This window comes from Ovis aries, chromosome 5, assembly GCF_016772045.2.
Source record: "Ovis aries strain OAR_USU_Benz2616 breed Rambouillet chromosome 5, ARS-UI_Ramb_v3.0, whole genome shotgun sequence".
Classification (NCBI taxonomy): Eukaryota; Metazoa; Chordata; class Mammalia; order Artiodactyla; family Bovidae; genus Ovis; species Ovis aries.
Genome location: NC_056058.1, coordinates 37,915,368 through 37,935,382, shown reverse-complemented (window position 1 = coordinate 37,935,382; position 20,015 = coordinate 37,915,368). Strand labels below are relative to the sequence as shown.

The 20,015-nt window shown below is 39.3% G+C and overlaps 1 protein-coding gene across 1 annotated transcript; it reads left to right on the top strand.

The window, feature by feature from the left end:
* The first annotated feature begins 2,591 nt into the window (after positions 1-2,591).
* On the top strand, positions 2,592-7,648 carry LOC101111453 (olfactory receptor 2T1-like). The gene is made up of 2 exons (XM_027970053.1): positions 2,592-3,510; positions 7,641-7,648. Exons 1-2 carry the CDS (start codon positions 2,592-2,594, stop codon positions 7,646-7,648), a joined length of 927 nt encoding a protein of 308 aa, XP_027825854.1.
* The last annotated feature ends 12,367 nt before the right edge of the window (positions 7,649-20,015 follow it).

Genomic DNA, 20,015 nt, shown 5'->3' with positions numbered 1-20,015 from the left:
CTGGGAGGTGACTATTCTTGTCCTCATTTTGCAGATGAGATGAAAGAGTCAGTGAGCACTTAACTGAAAACTAATAATTGATGGTGTTACTTTCAGAGATTTCTTTCAGAGATTTTGACATTTACATAAATAAATGTATACAGAAACATATTCATTTCTTTTTACATATATATGAGTAAAATATAATACTAAGTAATACTCTCTGAAATGTATGAAATATAATGTAATATAATTGTAATATGATGCTTATTCAAACATATATATCACATAATTAATATAAAATAAGTAATATAATTCCTTATATGTTCAATTTTACTGTATACACTCTTCTGTAATGTCCCTTTTACATTGAACAATATAGTTTGGGGACAATTCTATATAAACATACAAAAAGCAACCTCATTTGCATATTACTTCAGTTTATTCAATTTTCGTCTTGGTAAGTACTTAGTTCTTTTTACCTGTGACTGCTGTCTTTCTCTCACTCCAGTACTCTTGCCTGGAAAATCCCATGAGCAGAGGAGCCTGGTAGGCTGCAGTCCATGTGTTTCGAAGAGTTGGATATGACTGAGTGACTTCACTTTCACTCTTCACTTTCATGCATTGGAGAAGGAAATGGCAACCCACTCCAGTGTTCTCTCCTGGAGAATCCCAGGGACGGGGGAGCCTGGTGGGCTGCCGTCTATGGGGTGGCATAGAGTTGGACTCAACTGAAATGACTTAGCAGCAGCAGCAGTGGTCTTTTTAGTGGCTTTTTTTAGGAAGCAGGTACTAGGTGTGTTCAGTTTGCCATTTTAATCCGGAGGTTGAGTTGTTAGTATATCATGGATTGCTAGACTAGGGTTTGAGGATACTATTTAGTTTTCCTTGAGCTACTGGGATGGAGAACTATGTGGCTATTCCTAATGTACCTCCTGTCTTTTCCCCCATCACCAATACAGAACTGTTCCTGCAAATGCACGAGTCTTTGCTCAAGTCCTCCTCTGCTCCTTGGGAGAAACTACTATCTTTAGAATTCTTGTACCACTTTCCAGCTTCTGCTAGCTGAAACTGGTAGTTTTGGTTTATTCCTATCTTTGGAGAGGTTACTTTGTGGTTTATGCTCACAGGTGGTTTTTTTTTTTTCCACTTTTCCCCCTTTCCTTGCTCAGTTTTTTACTGCTTTTGCTGTCCCTTCGAATTTTATTTTGTGGGTTCTACTTTCAGCTAGCCTAACTTTATCCAACATATACTGTGTTCCTGCACTTGATCTCATTACTGATTTTGAGTGACTTTTGAGAGAATTCTACCTCTAAATGGTCATATCCAAAATGCAAGAGTCCTTTTGGGAATTAATTGGGATCTCAAAGAAATTATAGATTAATTTTGTGGAGAATTTACATCCTTCCACTCTTGAGCTTATGGCTCAAAAAATATGCATAACTTTTTTCAGGCCGCCTTTACTGTCTTTCAATTATGCTTTATAATTTTTAGCACTAGGATTCTTTCCTAGGCACTTCACAGTTTTTATTGCCATTGTATAAGTTGTTTATTTAGTGGTATGTATGAGGAAGATTCAGATTTTTGTATGTTGATCTTATACATAGTATAATGTTAATTTAAAATTATGTTTCCATATTCCTAATAGAAGATGTGTAAAATACACCATTGGAGAGAGATAACCCTCCACCCTACTACCTAAATGGAACCATGTGCTTGAATATATTGGTATTGTTCTCACAATTTTTTGAAATACTTAAAAAGACTAGTTGCTATATTTTTTTGGCTCAGTATCTATTAAAATGTCATAAGTATTCCAGTGGCAACATATTTTATTATTTGATTATTTTATAATTTACTTTGTGTTGGGTTTTTAGGTTGCCTCCAGTTTTTCATTTACTAGCTTCTTAAGAAATACTTTATGCTTCCATATCTGAAAAAATAATCTCCCTCTGTCTCAGTTTCCCCACTTAGTAACAGTGATAATAATCAGTCTTTCCAGGCAGTTATGAGGATGTGACAGAATGGTCATGGTGGTTGCCTGGCACATGAGAAATACTTGAGTAATGTGAGCTATCATTATTTCTGTCCAACTAGGAATAGCTTATGCTTTCACCTTCGGTGTTTAGTATCACTTTATAAGATAGCTGTTATCTCAAATTAATATGAGAAAACGGGTTCAGAAAGGTTATGTAAATGCTCAGTTCACAGAGATGGTAAATGCCTTTGCTGCTTAAGTATGGTTACCTGAAAAAAAAATCTTTGAATAAGGCTGGCCTAGAGCTTGGTAGGAGAAGCAGCTCTATAGACTGGAGACAGACTCGTTCTAATAGAGGCAAAATCAGTGCCCACTTTACCAATAATAGCTTGATATGTGCTCCTCAACGAGATGCAGCAAGTCCTAGATTTAAAGCAGCATCAGCAGCAACAGCCTGCATCTTTGTTACAGACTATTTCTCTTAAGAGGACATGCCTTTTGTTCTAAACCAAATAACAATTAAAGAGGGCAACATATTGGAAAAAGTTGCAATTACTTCAGTAATGTTGCACTAAACATAAACCACTTGATTCCAGATCCGAACCATCTGCTGGTGCATACTTCTGCAGGAACAATGGCCTTGGTGAAAAATCAGACTCGCATCTCCCACTTCATCCTCCTGGGTCTCTTCAACCACACACCACTGCACCTCCTCCTCTTCTCCATTATCGTGGTCATGTTTCTGGTGGCCCTCTCTGGCAACGGGCTCATGAGCCTCCTCATCAACACTGACTCCCGTCTACACAGTCCCATGTACTTCTTCCTCAGCTGGCTGTCACTCATGGACCTCATGCTCATCTCCACCATTGTACCACGCATGGCCATCGACTACCTCTTGGGCCATGGCTCCATCTCCTTCACAGGCTGTGCGCTCCAGATCCTGTTCTTTGTCACCCTCCTGGGGGATGAGTGCTTCCTGCTGGCTTTCATGGCCTATGATCGCTATGTGGCCATCAGCAACCCACTGAGGTACTCAGTGGTCATGAGCCGCTGTGTCTGCTGGCTCATGGTGGCATTGTGTTGGCTCTCTGGTCTGGTGGATGGGTTAATTCAGGCCATCTATACCCTGAGCTTTCCCTTCTGCGACTCTCAGGAGATCGACCACTTCTTCTGTGACATCCCTGCAGTGCTTAAGCTGGCCTGTGCTGACACTTCTCTCTATCAGACGATGATCTATGTGTGCTGTGTCATTATGCTACTCCTGCCCTTCTCTGTCATCTCCATCTCTTACCTGTTGATCCTGATAACCGTGCTCCGCATGCATACTGCTGAAGGTCGGAAAAAGGCCTTTGCTACCTGTTCCTCCCACATGGCAGTTGTCTCTCTCTTCTACGGGGCTGCCATGATTGCTTACATGTGGCCCCAGACCTACCACTCCTCCAAGCAGGACAAGGTGGTCTCAGCCTTCTATACCATGATTACCCCTATGCTCAACCCACTCATTTACAGCCTGAGGAACAAGGAAGTGGCTGGTGCTCTCAAGAAACTCCTGGGGAGGGGTCCATGTGGTGGGAGACAGGAATAACTTGGCATTGCTACTGCATATATAGCTCTGGGCCCTGGGAACCTGGTTTACTCAAATGTAGTTCGATTGAAGGAGGTACGAATATGTCCTACTAAAAATTAAAGTTAGTTTCTGACCAGAAATAACCAGATTAGCACATCAATTCAATCTATCCTATCCATGCTGAGTATGGGCAATGTGGGAGGAAGTCCGAGCCTCTATGGTTACATAGTACACAAGACACAGACCCTTAATCCCTCAGCTGCTGGGAGACTGCACATGAGACCACTCTTAGCTGTGTCCCTTCAAGAATTACATAAGGCTGAGGAGAGCTGCCCAAGTTCATGGTTCTCCTTGGTGTGCTGCCTGAATCTCATGACTTATCAGTGTGGATGGGATACACATATCTGGCTGCTGAGCGCTGAAGAACTGATGCTTTTGAACTGTGGTGCTAGAGAAGACTCGAGAGTCCCTTGGACAACAAGGAGATCAAACCAGTCAATCCTAAAGGAAATCAACCCTGAATCTTCATTGGAAGGATTGATGCTGGAGCTGAAGTTCCAATGCTTTGGCCACCTGATGCGAATAGCTGATTGACTGGAAAAGGCTCTGATGCTGGCAAAGATTGAGGGCAGGAGGAGAAGGAGGCAACAGAGGATGAGATGGTTGGATGTCATCGCTGACTCAATGGACATGAATTTGAGCAAACTTTGGGAGAGAGTGGACAGAGAAGCCTGGTGTGCTATAGTCCATGGAGTCACAAAGAATCAGACATACTGACTGAGCAGCAACAATGTTTCCGAATATTTGTTTATTTCTTCTAGGTTGTCCAATTTGTTGGCATGTAATTGTTCATAGTGTTCTCATGGTATTTTTAAATTTCTAAAGTGTAAGTTTTTATTTCTCCTTTTTTGTTTCTTATTGTGTTTGAGTCCTCCCTCTCTTCTTTTAGGGAACATGGCCAGAGGTTTGTTGATATTGTTTATCCTTTCAAAATACTATCTCTTGGTTTTATTGATTTTTCTAGTTTTAAAATCTCTATTTATTTCCTCTATGATCTTCATTATGTCTTTCCTTCTGTTGAGTTTAGGCTTTGTTTGTTCTTTTTCTAATTCTTCTAGGTGGTAATTTAGGTTATTCATTTGAGATGTTTCTTATTTTTTCAGGAAGGCCTGTATTGCTAGGAATTTCCTACTTAGAACTATTTTTGCTACATCTAATAGATTTTGTAGATTTGTGCTTTCATTGCCATTTGTCTCAAGATATTTTAAAATTTCCTCTTTGATTTCATCATTTACCCATTGATATTTTTAGTAGCATTTTGCTTAGTCTCCATGAGTTGTATTATTTCATTTAGAATCTCTATTGCCTTATTGATCTTCTGTCTGGAAGATCCGTGCATTGATGTCAGTGGGCTGTTAAAATCTCCTGCTATTACTGTGTTCCTGTCAGTTTCTCACTTTATGTCTGCTAGTGCTTGTTTTATGTATTTAGGTGCTCCTTTATTAGGTGTATATATGTTAATGAATATAATGTCCTCTTTTTGTATTGAGCTTTTTTAAAATATATGGTGTCCTTGTTTACCATTCTTTATGGCCTTTGTTTTAAAGTCTGTTTTGTCTGATGAGTATTGCTAACCCCACTTTCTTGTCATTTCTGTTTGCATGAAATATCTTTTTTCATCCTCTTACTTTCAATCCAAATGTGTCCTTCACCCTAAAGTGGGTCTCTTATTGTAAAAGCATTTTGTAAGCTTTTGTTTCATTGTCCAATTTGCCACCCTATGTCTTTTGATTGGAGGGTTTAGTCCATTGACATTTAAGGTAATTATGGATAGATATGTATTTATTGCCATTTTAAATCTTGTTTTCCAGTTGATTTTATATTTCTCCCTTTTTTCTTTTGTGGTTTTATGTCTTTCCTTTGTTTTATGCTTGAGTTCTCTTTGGTTTTTGTGATCCTATCATATGTTTTGGACTTGTGGTTATCCTGGTTTTCAAGTATGTTAACTCACTACTATATCTACTTGCTTTATGCAGGTAGTCTGTATAAACTCAAACACATTCTAAAACATAATTTATGCTTTCTTACTCTCATTTTCCACATTAAAAAATTTTAATGTACTCTTTTACATATTCATGGTTATCCTTTTGCTGTTCATTATAGTTACAATTACTTTCCAGTTTTTATTTTTTAAAAATCTATGTACTGGCTTATTTAAATTATTTGCTTTCTTAATGTGATTTTTTTTCTTTCCTATAGATTCTTGCTAGTTTTTTATTTAGAGAAGATTTTTCAATATTTCTTTTAGGATAGGTTTATATTGCTATATTCTTTTAATTTTTGCTTGCCTGGGAAATTCTTTCTCTCCTGTTCTAAATGTAATCTTGCTGGGTAGAGTATCCTAGGTTGTAGGTATTTCCTTTTCAGAACTTTGAGTATATTTTGCCACTCCTTTCTGGCCTGCAAGACTTCTGTAAAGAAATCAGCTTAGTTTTGGAGGGGTTCCCTTGTAACTAACTCTTTTTTTTCTCTTGCTACCATCAGAATCCTCTCTTTAACCTTTGCCATTTCAATTAGAATGTTTTGATGTGGGTCTGTTTGGATTCACCTTGTTTGAGATCTTTCATTTTTCTTGTGCCTGAGTATCTGATTCATTCCTTAGGTTTGGGAAGTTTTCAACCATAATTTCTTTAAATGCAGTTTCAATCCTCTTCTCTTTCTGGGATACCTGTTATGTGTAGATTGGCTTACTTTATGTTATCCCACAGATCTCTTAGGTTGCTTTCGTTGTCTTTTTTTTTTTTTTTTAATTTGTCTCTCTCTTTACTGTTCTGGTTGGGTGATTTTCATTAATCAATCTTCCAGATGACTTAATTTTCCTTCTGTGTTATGTAATTTACTATTTATTGCCTTTAGCGTGGCTTTCATCCAGAAAACTAGTTTTCTAATTTTTTTTTTGGAGGGGGCCACACACTTTCACAGCATGTGGGATCTTAGTTTCCTGGCCAGGGATTGAACCTGCACCCTCTACATTGGAGGCACAGAGTCTTAACCACCAAACCACTAGGGAAACACCAGTTTTCTAATTTTGATTGGCTCCTTTTTTAAAATTTATAGTTTCTTGTTCTTCGTTATTGATAGCCTTTCTTAATGTCTGTAGTATTTTTATTACCTCCTTTTTGAGCTTGGGGTCTAGTAGACTGGAGAGGTCTGTTTCAGTTTTTGTTCTTTCAAGGGAATTCTCTTGTTCTTTTAATCAGGAATGGTTCCTCTGCTTCTTTATTTTACTTGTATTTCTCTGACTCTTTGAATTTAGGAGAAAGAGTTATCTACTCTGGCCTTAAAGGATTGTTTTTATGTGGGATCAACCCTGTGTAGCCTGTATTAGTCTAAAATTTTCGGTGTGAAGGCTGTTTTTTAGTATGGATGCTTATCTGTCTTTCCTCAGTGTGTGCAGGCCTTCATCCTCTTGATGCCACGCGTGCATGCTCAGTCGTTTCAGTCATATTGGATTCTTTGTGATCACATGGACTGTAGCCCTCCAGGCTCCTCCATCCAAGGGATTCTCCAGGCAACTATAGAGGAGAGGGTTGCCATTGCCTTCTCCAGGAGCATCCTTTTGATAAGGCTGTGACTGATGTGGAGATTGGTGCCTACACTGGATGTTGAGTGGGGTTTCCTCTTTGCTCTGTGGTTGTCACAGCCTTGTTGGGGGTTGGATCTACTCCCCAGTTGTTGGAGTAGAAGCTCCTTGATCCAGTTCTAAGCTGCAGTGTAAGGCAGGTGGGACTTGAGCACTTTAACTGAGAGAAGAGCCATGGATTATTACTCTGCAGGAGCTATCCACCAGATAGTTCACCCTACGGCATTGCCTGTCACTTTTTGTGTGTGCTCACAAGCATACTGTTGTTGCCACTGCCTTTAGTCCCATCTCAACCATGGGAATGCTGACAAGCAGCCTGGGTGTCCCTTAGGTGCTGTGTCTACAAAGTCACAGGTGATCTGCCAAAGTTAGGCACCAGGACAATATTCTTGCATATGGACCTGCCATAGGAGTTATGGAATCAGCCCAGATGCCTGCCCCACCTCTACATGCACGCACATACAAAACTCCCCACTGCTAATGTCAGATCGGCTCCAGCCACAGGAGCTCCTGCTTGGAGGTCCTGCAAGTGCCTAGCTTACAAAGCTGCTGGCAGCATAAATCCATCAACGTTGCATGGCTGCCAGAACATGGCTCAGATTTAAGCCCTGCCTCTGAAGGAGGGAAATCTGCAGGTGCATTCCCAGAGCTTGTAGAGGCAGAGCCATGCTTGCTGTGAGCACACTGGGAATGAGGCTGATATGATGGGACTCTGCGCCTCTGTTCATGTACATGTTAACAATGAGGCTTCTATGGTAGATCAGAGCACATCCCCACTTGTAGCTAGGACCACACTGCTGAGCTGAGTAGTGCAGCGAGGTGGCCAGGACTGTCTACACTGGTTGCCATATGTTTTATCTGCCTCAATCCAGCTGCTGCACTGTCCTCTGAGCCTCTGAAACTCCCTGTCTGTTCTAGCTGAACTTTTAGCCAGTGAAGGGGATTCCGAGGGTGAAGGATCCTTTCTTCTTTCAAAGTCCCCCTTCAGGGGCCCAAGTTCCATCTAGATTCCCTTTAATCCTACCCAATACATGGCTACCTTTCTTGCAATTTTGGTTGTATGAGACCTTCTGCCAGTGTTCTGTGGGTACTCTGCAAATTGTTCCACACATAGATGTAATTTATGCATTTGTGGAAGGAGGTGGTCTCCACATCCTTCTTTTTATTATTATTATTATTAGAGAATAATTGCTTTACAATGATGTGTTCATTTCTGCCATACAATAATGTGAATCTACCATAATTATATATTTATCCCCTCCCTCTGGAGCCTCCCTCCTGCCTCCCATCCACATCCTTCTATTTTGCCATCTTGATCTCTCTCCTCTTTCTCTTGTAATTGAAAAATACCGTCTTCTCCTTTTGCGTCACTTTCTTTGTTTCTATGAAATTAGGTAAAACAGTTACCTATTGCAATCTTAAAGTGATGTCCTTGTGTGGGAGCATCCCTACACAGTATGCCCCATGGCTTTGGTAGGAGAGCTGGATTTGACAGGAACAGAATTCACCTTTTTCCTCAGGCAGTTTTCATCTTGATAGGAGGTTGATATGGAGATCATGGGGCCAGGGCCTGAGCTAGGTGTTTCAGAGCTTCCCATCTCCTCAGTGGCTGTCACTTCCCTATCAGGGTTGGAGGGAGGTCTGAAGTTGCTAGAGCAGAAACTCTGAAGGCTGGGCCTAAGCTGGCTTCATTTCTTGTAAGTGGTGCTCTCAACCCTCCCAGCACAGAATCCTTTCCCCAGAGATTAGTAGTGCTGGGGCCAGAGTAGCTGGTGTGGTCTGGAGCATGGGCTGTAATAGTCCATCTGGGGTCAGAGATATGAGTGCTTCTGATGCCCTGCCTGTGTAAGCACCTGTATTCACTGCCCTACCTTGTTCAGACAGCACTTTGGGTCTGAGCCTCATTTGTCTCTCACAGCTGGCTCTTTTCTTGGACTCTGCTGCTCTTGCCCTGGTGTTGAGCTGCTCTTCCAAGTACGTGAGGCCTGTATGGACTCTTGGTATAAGTAGGGGCACAAGCTGTGGTGGTATGGTTGCTAGGAGAGATCAGAGCTGCTTCTAATGAGCTGCCTATGTAAGTGCTGCTAATGGTTACCTCTGTTCCACTCAGATGCCACTTAGGGCCTGAGCCTCTTCTGTGTCTCATATCTGAGCTTCCAAGCAGAGTTGGAGTGTTCACTTGGCAGGAATCCCGCTAGAGTAGTTATAGGAAATTGGCCAGCCACTCATGCAGTTGTCAATCTGCCTTCTCTGCCCTGCTTAGGGAGCATGTGCACTCCTCCTGAGCCAAGTCCAAACTTCCCACAGACTTCCTATTAGTCCCACTGGCCCTCCAACCCACCAAAGGGGCTCATCTTCCCTCTGTTGGTGCCCAGGGCTGGTACACCCTATATCTGGTTCGAATCTCACTACCACAGGAGGTCTACTCTGTAATCTCCCTTTTCCTCCAAGTCCCCTTCCAGGTTCACAGGCCAGATCTGACTGATTTTCTTCCCTTCCTACCTGATTTTCTGTGGATCGTCTTACAACCTTGGTTGTGCAGAAGTCTTTCTGTCAGTCTCCAGTTACTTTTCAGTGAGAACTGTTCCACATGTAGATGTATTTTTGATATTTTCATTGGGGTTCTCTTTCCTCCTATTCCAACATCTTCACCTTCTCCTCTGTAACAGTTTTTTAAAAAAAACTATATTTGTTCTGATATTAGTATTTCCACTCCAGTTTTTTCTTGATAAATTTGCATGCAATATTCTTTTTCCATTAAAAAATTTTTAATCTATGTCTTTGAATCTAAGTGAATCTCTTAAAGATAGCATAGTTGGATCATGTTTTATTCTGCCAATATTTGCTTTAAATTAGAGAGTTTAATTCATTGAAGTTTAAAGTAATTACTGGTGCGGACAGACTTACTTCTGCCATTTTGATATTTATTTTCTATGTGTCTTACAGATGTTTAGTTTCTCATTTCTTCCATTACTGTCTTTTGTATATAATTTATTTTTTTGTTAGTGTACTGATTTGATTCTCTCCTTGTTTCCTTTCATGTACATTGCACATAAATTTATTTCTCAATTGCCATAGGAATTACAATTCATATCTTAAATTTATAATACTCTAGCTTGATTTAATGTAACTCTGTTTTTATTATATATAAAACCCTGCTCTGTCTCTCTTTATTTTGCTGTTGTCACAAGTATTACATCTTTACACACTGTTTACACATCATGAGAAATGCTGGACTGGAAGAAGCACAAGCTGGAATCAAGATTGCCGGGAGAAATATCAATAATCTCAGATATGCAGATGACACCACCCTTATGGCAGAAAGTGAAGAGGAACTAAAAGCCTCTTAATGAAAGTGAAAGTGGAGAGTGAAAAAGTTGGCTTAAAGCTCAACATTCAGAAAACGAAGATCATGGCATCTAGTCCCATCACTTCATGGGAAATAGATGGGAAACAGTGGAAACACTGTCAGACTTTATTTTGGGGGCTCCAAAATCACTGCAGATGGTGATTGCAGCCATGAAATTAAAAGACACTTACTCCTTGGAAGAAAAGTTATGACCAACCTAGACAGCATATTGAAAAGCAGAGATATTACTTTGCCAACAAAGGTCCATCTAGTCAAGGCTATGGTTTTTCCAGTAGTCATGTATGGATGTGAGAGTTGGACTGTGAAGAAGGCTGAGCACCGAAGAATTGATGCATTTGAACTGTGGTGTTGGAGAAGACTCTTGAGAGTCCCTTGGACTGCAAGGAGATCCAACCAGTCCATTCTGAGGAGATCAGCCCTGGAATTTCTTTGGAAGGAATGATGCTGAAGCTGAAACTCCAGTACTTTGGCCACCTCATGCGAAGAGTTGACTCATTGGAAAAGACTCTGATGCTGGGAGGGATTGGGGGCAGCAGGAGAAGGGGACGACAGAGGACGAGATGGCTGGATGGCATCACTGACTCAATGGACGTGAGTCTGAGGGAACTCCGGGATGTGATGATGGACAGGGAGGCCTGGCATGCTGAGATTCATGGGGTCACAAAGAGTCAGACACGACTGAGCAAATGAATTGACTGACTGACTGACTGATACATTGTTTGGCACAGGTTTATAATTTTCCCTTAATATACTTATATTTTAAATAATTTAGGAATGTTGAAAACAAAAAATACAGTAATGTTAGTTTTTATACTTAGGTTACTTTTGCCAGAATTCTCTATTTCTCATATGACTTCAAATCCCCATCTAGTGACCTTTCCTTTCAGCCTGAATAACACCTTTTAACATTTCTTGTCTACTAATAATGTAATCTCAAGGCTTTTGTGTAGCTAAAAATATGTTATTTCTCCTTTATTTGAAGGGTAATTTAGCCTGATATAAAATTCTTTTTTTTTTCCAAAAGTCAAAAATATATATTTAAATCTAGTACTGTGTTGAACAGATGTGATGAAAACTGGCATCTTTGTATTTTTCTTCATCTTAGAAGGAAAATTTTCGGCCTTTCAGCCTTAAGTATGATATTAGCTGTGGACTTTTAAAGAAAAATATTTTTTATTGGAAGATAATTACTTTATAATATTGTGACAGTTTCTGCCATACATCAACATGAATCAGCCATAGGTATACATATGTCCCCTCCTTCTTAAACCTCCTTCCTACCTCCCTCCCCATCCCACCGCTCTAGGTCATCACAGAGCACCAGCTTTGGGTTCTCTGTATCTTACAGCAAATACCCACTGGATAACTATCTTACATATGGTAGTATATATATTTCAATATAGAATTCTTCGTTGATGGTTTTTTTTTTTTTAATTTCAGTGGTTTAAGTGGTCAGTGTACTTCTTTATGGTCTCAGGATTCTGAGAAATTTGTTGTTAATCTTATTGAGCTCATGTGCATGATGAGTTGTTTCTCTTTTGTTGCTTTCAAGATTCTCTCCTTGTCTTTGGCTTCCAACAATTCCATTATAATGTATAAGTATCTCTATTGTGTTTGTGCTGCTTGGAGTTCATTGAACTTACATGTTTTTTCAAACTTGAACAGTTCTCAACAATTATTTCTTTAAATATTTTTACTGCGTCTTTGTCTCTTCTCTTTCTTGAATTTCCAAATGCCTATGTTGCTATACTTGATTATATAACACAGATCTCTTAGGCTTTTTTAAAATTATTTGTCATTAAAAAAAGTTTTGTTCTTAGACCTGATAATCTATATTGATCTATCATCAGATTCTCTGATTTTTCTTCTGCTTTTGCCTTTTAAAATTTGCTGTTGATACCCTTAGTGAGTTTTTCATTTTCAGCCTCAGAAGTTCTATTTATTTCATTTTATAATTTGTATCTCCGTATTGATATTTTCTATTTATTCATGAACTGTTCTTCTAGTTTCTGTAGCTCTTTGTCCATGGTTTCCTTTAGCTCTTTCAGGATATTTAAGTCCACTGATTTAAAGTCCTTTCTGGTATGTCTAATATCTGTGCTTTCTCAAGGACAACTTCTGTTCAGTTGTTCTGTGAGTGGATTTTACCCTCTTGTTTGCTTCATGCTTTGTGGTTTTGCATTGAAAACTGGATATTTTGAATATTATAAAGTGATAACTCTGGGAAATAGATTATTTTCTCTCCTCAACATTTCCCCCCCCCCGTGACTTTGTTATTTGCTTAATAAGCTTTATAAACTATTTTTGTAAAGTTTGTATTTGTCTCTGTTTTGAGGGCTTTAGAGAGAATGGAGGGAAGTCATACTAGTAAGTATAATTCTTAGGAACTATAATGGGGAGATGACTTTCGGTTATCTTTTCAATTTCAGCCTCACAACAAGCATTTTGTAGTGAAAATCATTATTCCCATTTTATACATGAGAAAACTGGGGTTAAGATGGGTCCTTTGCCTAAGGTAAAGTCTAAAAATATTGACACCCAGCTCTGTCTGACTTTAAGGTCAAGTGTCTGTGCTATGCTACCTTTAAATTTCTTAGTCTGACAGAAGTTCAGCTGGGTGTGAGTTGATGGAAAAGTGGGCAAAAAGTGGTCAGTTCAGGGACAGATGACCTTTGTCCTAGCAAAGTGTTTGTTGAATCTTAGAATTTCATTGAATTCCAGTGGAACTGAATTCTGAGTTTAGAAACATCAGTGTCATCTTGGATGGGAATGTCTCGAAGCCTAGGTAACAGGAGGAGGTAAAAGAAATCAGAGGGGCAACAGTGTGGAAGACTCTGGAAGATACCCTGTTGTCTTCACCTACATACAGTATTTACTGGGCATTCATATTGTGAGCCATAACCCAGAGCCAAACCCAACATTTCTTGTTCGAGTTTGAAGCCCAGGGAGAGACACTTTTTCCTGGACTGACCCAGAGAATCTCTCCCCAATTTCTTCTCCAAGTACCCCTGGGAAAGAGTTTGTTTATTGGTGAGCAGAGAACTTTGCAAGAGGCTTCCTTTCCCAAGAGGTTTAATTGCAACAGACTGGGGACAGAGATGAGGCAGAGAAGGGTTCTCTAAGGACTTGTAAGAACAGAAGTAACTTTCCTTAGTCACGGCAGAAGGGAGAAAAATGTGTGGCAGTGAGAAGTGACAAGGAATAAAACCCCTGAGCTAGATGCTGAATCTGGCCCCGTACGGGGTTTTTTCACAGATGAGAGGCTCTGTGCCAACTCCCAGCTAGAAGCCTGTCTCCTCCTGGTCCAGCCCTCTTTCACTGTTTTCCTTTTGGATGAAGGCTATATGGTCTCTCTGTGCTCTAATTTTTGTTTCTGAAAGACTTTTCTTAACTTCTAAAGATTCTGCCAGTGTTTTACTATGAATCTCTCTCTTCCAGGATTTTCTGGGTTTCTTTTTTGAGCTATTCTATTTTCATTTTAGTGAGTCTTATTGAATTTCTTTAGACAGTCATAGTGGGAAGCATTGAATGTTTTCTGCTGATTGGATGGGGAGTGCCACAGGCATTTTGGTCAATTGCTACTTTCACAAGCAAGATAGTAGGAAATTCTAGAAGAGTTCTGATCAAATAAGCCTTTCTTTCCCCTGGAAATTTCTCTTCTCTGTGTTTAATGGTTCCCTTCTGCTTCTCTTTCAGTCCTATTTCCTTCAAGAAGATGGAGATATGCAGTTTTCTCTGCGCTAAGAGGAACTTTGTTGCAGACCCAACTGACTGATCAAAGCAGCCTTCCCTGGGTTATGGAATCTGTTCACCCAGGACACAGGGCTCCCAATGAAACCTGCCTCATGATTCTCCAGGCCTTCCTGATGTCATTGATTATATAGTTTCAGGTCTGGCTCTTCCTGTCTGCATCTTGTATTGATACTTCACCTCTCCACTATGAAATGCATAAGATATTTCTTTTTAACTCACAAATATCCTTGTCATTCTCCTACTTACTATTTCTCTTAAGGTAGAAGACTCTTGTGTGGTCAGATTTTGTTTTGAAATATTTTTTTCTCCTAATTCTCTAATCCATGGGTAGAACTAGGAAGGAGCTGAGCGTTGTTGCATCCAACTTGTCATTTTACAGGTGCGAGACTGAGACCCAGAAAGAGAAATTTACTTCCATAGAGTCTCATCACAGGTTATAGGGAGGGTATGCACAATTTGTCTTTTCAAGTCTAAAGAGGTGCAACAATGGCTAGACTGCCTGAAACTGGCCCCTTCAAGGTACTGGGACAGTGTTTCTGAAACCTGGTTGTTAGGTTTTGAAAGGTTATGAAGGTTATAAAGTCCTCTCATACTTACCTACTGTTTGTGCTTATGTTTCCAATTCTTGAAGACAAGCTTTTGCTTGTCTTTTCCCAGCACTGCCTGCACTTGAAAAAAAAAAAAAAAGACTTTCCTTCTTTACACTTCATCTTTGTCCAGGGAACAATAAGTGATGAAACTGGAGACATGATTATAGCTGCCACTGTGTTTTGGGTACTTACAATGAACCAGGCAATAGAGTAGAGACTTCACATACATTATCCTATTTTATTTTCACTGCCAGAATGGATGATAAAACTGGGCAACAGAATGATTAAGGAACCTGTCCCAGGTAACACACCTCAGAGCTATCTCCAGCCTGGACCATCAAGTTGATTATTAGTAGTTTCTTCTCTTCTCCTATCTTCCTGTCTCACTGCCATTCAGTGAACAGGCATAAATCTGCTCCTTTGCTCAACAGCCAACAATGCCCACCACTTGTTGAGTGTTTTCTGTGTGAATCAGACAACTGTCTGGTGCTTTTGAACACATAAACTCAATCTTCATAACCACCCTGGAAGGTGATTATTCTTGTCCTCACTTTGCAGGTGAGATGAAAGGTTCAGTGAGCAGCTGCCCCAAACTAATAATTGGCCAGATCCTATTTCTTAACCATGACTCAGTGATGTATCAATATAAAGTTCCATCTCCTAAGTATGGCATCCATGAGCAGATTCCCTCCACTGTCTCCCTGTGTGGGCCCCTGCTCAGTCAAGGGACTCAACTTGCCTCCTCCATCAATTTTTGCTTTCTCTTTTCTGCCTCAAGCTCTGTCTCTTCCTTCTGCCTGAAATATTTGGCCTCTGCTCAGTCTGAGGTATTCCAACTATTCTTCAGAATCAAAAATTACCTCCTGGGTTCCAGGAAACTTCTCCTGATTCATCCCAAAGTTGAGAAATTCTTCTCTGGCACCCTTAAGGACAGGAAAATTGCACTCATGGTACTCGTCCAGCTGCCACCTTTCCCAGTGCTAAATGTTCTCAGGTGTGAATAGGTAATATAAGCAATACACACAGGGACTACATTTATGGGCTTTATGCTCAGTGAACATAATACAAGGTTGGGGTAATCCATTTTTGAAAATGTAAATACCTCCACCAGATAAGTAACTTCAATTCAGAAATAAAAGCAGAGTCTTTACTTTTTAAAGGAATATAAGAAAACTGGATTTTCTGTCCATGACTGTTTGCATAAACACCAGACTGTACATACAGTTTGGAGGTTCATAAATCCCTGTATTAGGAACCTTTGATGTTCTGTTGGTCAACAGGGCATTACTTGTAATCAGTATCTTATTGATTCCAGACAACAAGTGATATAGGAAAGAGGAGAAATTACTGAGGAGAAGAAACTTGATGGAAGAGTCAGGGTTTCAGGGGTGGAAGGAGAGGTCAATGGGGGCATCATCTCCCAGAAGGAAAGTGTATCTGCTTATTTCCTCTATTCTCAGCACTTAGCACATTACCAGTGAATGCTCATTAAATATCTGTTGAATGAATGAAGGATCAGGGAAGGCATTCCAGGCAGATGAGATGGTATGGATACAAGTACAGGCTCTGTCCAGCAAGAACTTGAATTGATTTGGGCATATAGAGATGTAGATAAAATCTGGGACTCAACAAGGAGATCTGGAATGTCTGGATCTGCTGAGTTTGGCCTTACAGGCTCTATGGACACCTGCTCACCTAGAAGAAGCCAGGCTCTTAAACACGAGTACAGAATGTTCCAGTGATGGAAGAGGAACCTGGGAAGCAACAGGTCTTTATGTGGTTTCTGTCCAGGCTGAAAACTACCGCCTCCGGTGCTTGGGGGAGGCCTGAGGGCAAGTATGACAAGACACCAAAGAGAGCAAAGTTGACCACAGAAGCCAAAAGAGGTTGCAGATAATGCAGTCTGCTCCATAGCTCCTCCCAGAAGAGTAGGCAGAATCGGACACTGGACTCTTACAACCCCCAGAGTCGCAGAACTCAGAGAACTTACTATTGCATTGGTTATGGGAGAGCTCTGTGCCTCTGCCTGGCTGCCCTCTGCACTCAGGCACTCCTTCTCTTCCTGTGCCTTCTCCCATCTGTGCCTTGGCTTTCCCCTGATCCTTCTCTCTCAGCATCTGTGTTCCCCTTTCCCACTATGTCTGTGTTCTCCACCTTTTCTGTCTTTTCAGGGGAAGATTAATTTTTTATATTCCAGCGCATTCTCTCGTTATTTTTTTTCTATTTTATCATGTGTCCTTTTCCTTGACATTTTCCCATTACTCCTTTCCTCTCTCGCTTGACATCTTGGTCTGTAGTTGTGTTTCTCTTCATCCTTCTCCTTTCTAATCCCTCATCTTCTTTCTCTCACACTTTGTTTGCATCAGTGCCATTGCTCTATGCTCTATGAGGATTATAGTCATTGCCTGGGATGGGATTGTTAATTTGGTCATGTGTGCTAGGACTGATGTGTGTGGCCAGGTAGCTGTGGCAACAAAGAGATCCACCACAACACCCCAGAGGTAAGTGACATTGAGAATAGTATCTGATTGATTACCTTTTCTATAAAAACATGTTAAAATACTAATTATTACTTTAAAATTTTCCTAATTGCTAATTCCTTGGATGTGTTTTATAGTGTTATGTTACAAAACAAGCAAGAGAAAAAAGATGTTCCAGGTGCATCAATTACCTGCTTATGACAATCTTCACTTAAATGTAAGGAATATATGAACATGTTCTTACTGTGTTTTTTTTTTAATATCTAAATATATACAGTTTTATTTGTCAATTTTATCTCAATAAAATTTGAGAGATAGAAAAGACAGAAATGGAAGGTGACTTGATTCCAGTTAGAGATTTAGTAAAGGCAAGATCAATAATAAGAAAAAAATGGGGGATGTGTAGGGGGGATACTTTCTGCCAGCTTATCTCAAAACTTCATCGTGCATAAAATTAAGATTCCTCGCTTAATAACTCTTAGATGGGGCAAAAGAAACCTGCTGTTCTAATCAGCATCAGAAATAATTTTTATGAGCACTAAAATTTGAGAATTGTTATAGGTCTTAGAATCAATAACATTTTTCAAAACAAGCAACATGACTACAAGCCTGTTTTAAAACCTCTTTTCAAGACATAATGTCATGATTTAAAATAAGAGTAAATTCATTAGTCATTCTATCTACATGATTTCCTCCTTGTCACTTTTCTTTGTGCAGGCCTGGTGAAGTCAGGCCTACCTACCTCTAATTCGATACAGAATTCTAAACATTTGAGCTTCATTACTTAATTACACGTCACAAGGACTCTGTTTGAAACATTCATCTAAAGATATTTTATTGTCTTTTTTTGCATTTCTTTTTGACCATTTGAATATTGAAGTATGGTTAATTTATAATGTCATATTAGCATCATGTATACAGTTAAGTGATTTAGCTATACGTATATATATTTATTTTGTTCCAGATTCCTTTCCATCATAGGTTTTTACAAGATTGGTAAAAACCTATGATGGAAAGGATGGACATACAGTAGGTCCTTGTTCATCTCTTTTATACATAGTAGTTTGTACATGTTAATTCCTCATATATCACACACACACACACACACACACACACCCCATCACTATCCCCTCTGATAAACATAAGTTTGTTTTCTATGTTTGTGAGTCTATTTCTATTTTGGAAATAAGTTCATTTATATTATTTTTTTCAATTTCACATGTAAGTGATATCATATGATGTTTGTCTTTGGCATACTTCACTTAGTAGATAATCTCTAGGTCCATCCATGTTGCAGTAAAAGGCATTATTTCATTTGTTTTTATGGCTAATATTCCATTGTATATATACATATATATATACCAAATATTTGTATCCATTCTTCTGTCAGTGAACATTTAGGTTATTTCCATGTCTTGGCAATTGCAAATGGTGCTGCAATGAACATCAGGGTGCATACATCCAGATGAATTGTGGTTTTCTCCAGATATATGCCCAGGAATGGAATTGCTGGGTTATATCGTAACGCTATTTTTAATTTTTCAAGGAACCTCCATATCATTCTCCATAGTGGCTGCAGCAATTACATTCCCAACAGCAGCATAGGAGGGTTCATTTTCTCCACATCCTCTCTGGCACTTATTATTTGTAAACTTTTTATTAATGGCCATTCATTCTGACTGCTGTGAAATGATACCTCACTGTAGTTTTGATTTGCATTTCTCTAATAATTAGCAATATTGATCATTTCTGCAGACGCTTATCATCCATCTGTATGTCTTCTTTGGAGAACTGTATATTTAGGTCTTCTGCCCACTTTTTAATTATATACATATATATATATATATATATGATGATGATGAGCTATATGAGCTGTTTCCTTATTTTAGAAATTAATCGCTTATTTGTCACATCATTTGCAAATATTTTCTCACATTCTGAAACCCTCAGAGTGTCTTTTTACTTATGATTTCCTTTGCTATGTAAAAGCTTTTAACTTTAATTAGGTCCCATTTGTTTATTTTTGTTTTTATTTCCATTGCTATAGGAGACCTAGCCAAAAAATATTTCGGCAATTGATGTCAAAGAGTGTTTTGCTTATATTTTCCTCTAAGTGTTTTATACTGTCTGGTCTCAAATTTACATCTTTAATCTGCTTAAGCTTATTATTTGCATTCAGTGTTAAAGAATGTTCTAACTTCATTATTTCACATGTGACTTCCAGTTTTCCCTGCATCATTTGTTGAAGAGGCTATCTTTTCTTCATCATAGATTCTTGCTTCCTCTGTCATAGATTAATTGACTGGAAGTGCATAGGCATATTTTTGGGCTTTCTATCCTGTTCCATTGATCTAGATTTCTGTTTTTGTGCCAGTACCATAGTGCTTTGATTATTGTAGTTTTGTAGTATAGTCTGAAGTCAGGAAGCACAATTCTTCCAGCCTCATTCTTCTTTCTCAAGATTGTTTTGGCTGTTTGGGGTCTTTGTATTTTCACACAAATTTTAAACACTTTTCTAGTTCTACTTCTGTGGAAAATGCCACTGTAATTTTACAGAGATTGCATTGAAGCTATGGATGGCCTTGGGTAGTATAGTCATTTTAATAATAGTAATGCTTCCAATATAAGAACATGGTATATCTTTCCATCTGTTTG

Bases quoted from the DNA above. Each gene is read 5' to 3' on its own strand.
- LOC101111453 (XM_027970053.1), top strand. From the start codon at position 2,592: ATGGCCTTGGTGAAAAATCAGACTCGCATCTCCCACTTCATCCTCCTG.